The following is a 4,300-nucleotide window of genomic DNA, read 5'->3' on the forward strand; positions in this document are numbered from 1 at the left end:
GAAGTCAGGGTAGATGAATGAATACTTGAGCACATGGGGAGTTCTCTTTCTAAGGTCTGTGATTTGTTGAGGAAACCTAATTTATTTCAGATTATCCCAGAGCAGAGGTCTTATTTCACATAGAAAGTAAGTGGATCTTAATTCTAGATGTGTTTCTCTTGGACTGGTCCTAAGTTAGATGTACTTTTCAATAAATCTTCCCCAGAAACAATTGACTCTATTCTATTGGATCACATTTTTCATCATACCTTCTGAAGATCTGAAATAACATGAGAGTGTCAAAGACTTAAGCATTCAAAATGACCAAGAATTTTAAAAAGTTTTATATAATGTAGGATGTTGACAATAAAATGACAAATGTATCTAGGTCATAGCCTGTCTCCAGCACTGATCAGGTAACAGAAGCCATGAGTTACTGAGTCTGAAATAATCTATGTGAGATTTTGTTGTTGTTTGTTTTGGTTTGCTTTGGCTTGGTTTGGTTTGGTTTGGTTCGGTTCGGTTTGGTTTGGTTTGGTTTGGTTTGGTTGGATGTTGTTTTATTTTGTTTTTGCTTGTTTGGTTGTCCCCTTTTTTCCAAAAGGGACAGGCATACTCCACCTGGTCTGGCCACATACTGCTTTGCTTGACACTTGATACTGCTTAAGACACTTTTTTGAAATAGTTATTACCAGGTCATTAATATGTCTTTCTCTAGCTGTGGTCTAAGAACAGAGGAAAAACTGAGACACTGTCTCCCAAAGTTTCCTGATTTTTATGTTTTGAATAACTGTCAATGAAATGATTTTTTACAAAATCTGGAAGTAGGGTATAAGTGGAGACTAGTATTTGGAAAGGCCCTTGGAGGTGAAAATGATGATTTAATTTGGGGGTTGTAATAATTTTACTAAGAGTATGAGAACAATCTATATGACTGCAAAGATTACTGGAAAGATTTCTCCCAGACAAGATTAAAAACTGTTACCAATTACCTTTAACCTTTGTCTGTCCTGGCATGGCTTTAACTTCATATTAGTTCCTTAAGTATTCTCCCAACAGCTCTCATGCTTTAGCGCCCTTTATTCCTCTTTATGGGAGGTTGGGTATTGGAACCCAAAAAAGAGTAGATGACTTGAGTTGTAATTTCCAGCTGAAGCATGTCCCAAGAAGAACAGCAGTAAGTAGACTGTACTCCTACACAGTTTCACTTTTATTCATTAAAGACAAGTTTGTGAGCTTTTTTTGCCTAGAGAATTGGCCTTGGCCTGTTTAATTTCCAAGACATGGTGATGCAGTTGCTCGTGACCAATAGTAATTTTAGGAGCTGTACTTTCTTGTTCTCACATTTATACACACTGAAGTAAATGATTTATTCTTCTGGTGATAGCAGAAATGAAATTAGCAATTATTGTGATAAAGAGGTAAAAGTTGGCCATGAGAAGAGCACAGTGTCCACACTGCTACAAAAATAAGAGCAGATGCATGGAAGTGTAGGAAACTGAAACAAGTAAACTGAAAAATACAGAAATCCATGCTCTTGCCTTTTATGAGAGTCTATAAAACTGAGCCCCATGTACAGATACTCAGGATTTTCAGATGAGATGGATATTGGCACACAGTAACTGGAATAGGCAGAGAGAACAATTCACTGTGATTATATAAGTGTGAACATGTGTCTAATGCATTGGTTTGAAGTGTATAGTAGAGTTTCTTTTATACATTATTTACAAAAATTGACAGAAGAAAAATTGGAAAGAACATTGTATCTGACTTTTATTTTTGTTTCTCCAAACAAAAATGCAAAATAAAAATAAATAGAAGAGTATCTATCTTGGGTTATCATTTCCTTCAAAATTTAGACATTGTAATTTAATGTACCAGTTGATATGAGATTATGATATTGAGTAATTTTAAAATATTGTATCTTCTTATTAAGCTAAAATTTTAATATTCTCCATTAACATGCTCCTACAAGGGAATATTTTTAGCGAAATTGCAATTACTTGGCATAATTTATTATACTGGTCATAGAATTCTTAAATATTTTCTTGGCTAACTTCACGAGGTTCATCATGAGTAATCTTTCATCTGAGAAAATTATTTTTATTTTTCAAATACTAAAATTTTAATTTGTTATGACAACTTCAATTTTTCTATAATAATTGTCTTTTCTCTGTCCTTTGCAATGTCCAAAATAGCCTAAGTAATTTGTTAATCTAGCAAGTTTAAGTTAAATAGAAAATAAAATTCTACAAGAAGAAAATTTATCTATATACATGTAATTTAAGAATTTTGTTATGAGAAGATACTCACACTCCCCTGTTAGTTAGATGCACAGAACTAAAGATTATGGAAACATCTGGAAAGGAAAAACTTAATGTACCTTAAACACTCAGTGAGTGACATGCCTCAGATCACAAACAATGCAATTGAGAGTTGCTGACTATTTTACTACTGGTGTTTCAATAGCATGTCTAAACATTGTCTCATTGTTTTGTAGAGAACAAAATCTTTGAAGCACATGTTTTAAAGCTTCCTTTACCTGCTTATTCCTTAGGGTGTAAATGAAAGGGTTTAGCAAAGGGGCCACAGAGGTGTTGAGCACAGCTACACCTTTATTTAAGGTCACCCTCTCCTTGGCTGATGTTTTCATGTACATGAAGATACAACTCCCATAAGTAATAGAGACAACAACCATGTGTGAAGAGCAGGTGGAAAAGGCCTTTCTCCGTTGCTGAGCTGAAGGGAACTTTAAAATGGTTTTGATGATGACTATGTAGGAGAGAATCACTAAGATCAAGGTGATGACAAGTGTCATGACAGCTAAGACAAAAGCCATCAATTCTATGAAATGTGTGTCTGTGCAAGACAGCTGAAGGACAGGAGAAGTGTCACATAGGAAGTGGTCTATTGTTTTGGAAGCACAGAAATCAAGTTTGAGTCCCAAGAGCAAAGGGGGGAAGATGACTAAAAACCCAGTTCCCCAGGAGCTGAGGACAAGTAGGTGACACACTTTGCTGTTCATGATGATGGGGTAGTGCAGTGGTCTGCAGATGGCTGCATAGCGATCATAGGACATGGCAGCCAGGAGGTAGAACTCTGTGGCCCCTAGTAAGAAAAAGAAGAATAATTGAGCTGCACAAGCATTGTAGGAAATTGTTCTGTCACCTGAGAGAATGCTTATCAGGAACCTGGGAATACACACTGTGGTGAATGCAATTTCTAAGAAAGAGAAATTCCTGAGGAAGAAATACATAGGAGTCTTGAGGTGGGGGTCCAACAGGGTAAGAAGGATGATTATGAAGTTGCCCATCACACTTAAGATGTAATTGAAAAAGAGAAACAGAAAAATTGGAATTTGTAGCTGAGGGTCATCTGTCAGTCCAAGCAAAATGAACACAATCTCCACAGATTGGTTCTTCATTTCTGTTTTGTTCTAACAAATTTATAGAAGATATTAAACCAAAATCACATCTAGTGAAACATATTTCTTCTTTCATAGCCATAAAAATTTAGTATTTAAAATCTTAATGCATAAATATTTTAATCAGCAAGTTTCAGTTCTTCCCATGAACATTTGCCCGTCCACATTACTTGACTGACAAGAACTCATATTCTTCTCATGTGCAGATGTGAGTCAACACCTGTTCCAATTAGTGAAAGCATGTTAGTCACTTGAAACAGTTTTCAGTTTTAATAGTGTTCATTTCATGAGAGTTTTTTTAAATATTTTTCAATGATATTCAATAGTTTACATTGCTTAATCTCATTGATATCTCAAGTTACTTTGCACCTAAATTAGAAAATAATTTTATGAAACACTTTTATTCACAGTGGCCTCAATAGCTAACAATATTGTTCAACTAAACAGGATTTAATACTAAAAAGATGAGAAATTTTCTCACACAGAATAAATTGAAAGAGAAGAATTTTCAAAATAGTAGAAAGGCAAGCATCCATGATTAGGAAGATGATGTCCATGTCCACATTGTTAGAGCCTTGAAAGTAATTGAAATTAAGAAAGATACTACAAGTCTCAAGAGTGTGCCATCAACGTTTGTGATATACAGCTGTGAGATACAGTTTGTAAGATAGAGTTCCAGTCAAGGCTAGATGCCCCAGTGTAGAAGAATATCAGGGAAGTGGGGTGTGAGGGAGGGGTGAATGAGTGAGGGAGAACCCTCACAGAAGCAAGGGGGCATGGGATAGTAGGTTTTTGCAGGGGAAACCAGGAAAGGGGATAACATTTATAAAATGAAAATAAAACATGTTAGAAAGAAACAAAAACAAACAAACAAACAAGGTACAGTTAACTGCTGCT

The 4,300-nt window shown here is 35.4% G+C and overlaps 1 protein-coding gene across 1 annotated transcript; it reads right to left on the bottom strand.

Moving 5' to 3' along the window:
- Positions 1 to 2,422: 2,422 nt before the first annotated feature.
- Positions 2,423 to 3,403, bottom strand: Or6c215 (olfactory receptor family 6 subfamily C member 215). Its single transcript, NM_001001362.1, has one exon. It carries the CDS (start codon positions 3,401 to 3,403, stop codon positions 2,423 to 2,425), a length of 981 nt encoding a protein of 326 aa, NP_001001362.1.
- Between the last annotated feature and the right edge of the window lie 897 nt (positions 3,404 to 4,300).

The sequence above is a fragment of the Rattus norvegicus genome, chromosome 7 (genome assembly GCF_036323735.1).
Source record: "Rattus norvegicus strain BN/NHsdMcwi chromosome 7, GRCr8, whole genome shotgun sequence".
Classification (NCBI taxonomy): Eukaryota; Metazoa; Chordata; class Mammalia; order Rodentia; family Muridae; genus Rattus; species Rattus norvegicus.

Bases quoted from the DNA above. Each gene is read 5' to 3' on its own strand.
- Or6c215 (NM_001001362.1), bottom strand. From the start codon at position 3,403: ATGAAGAACCAATCTGTGGAGATTGTGTTCATTTTGCTTGGACTGACA.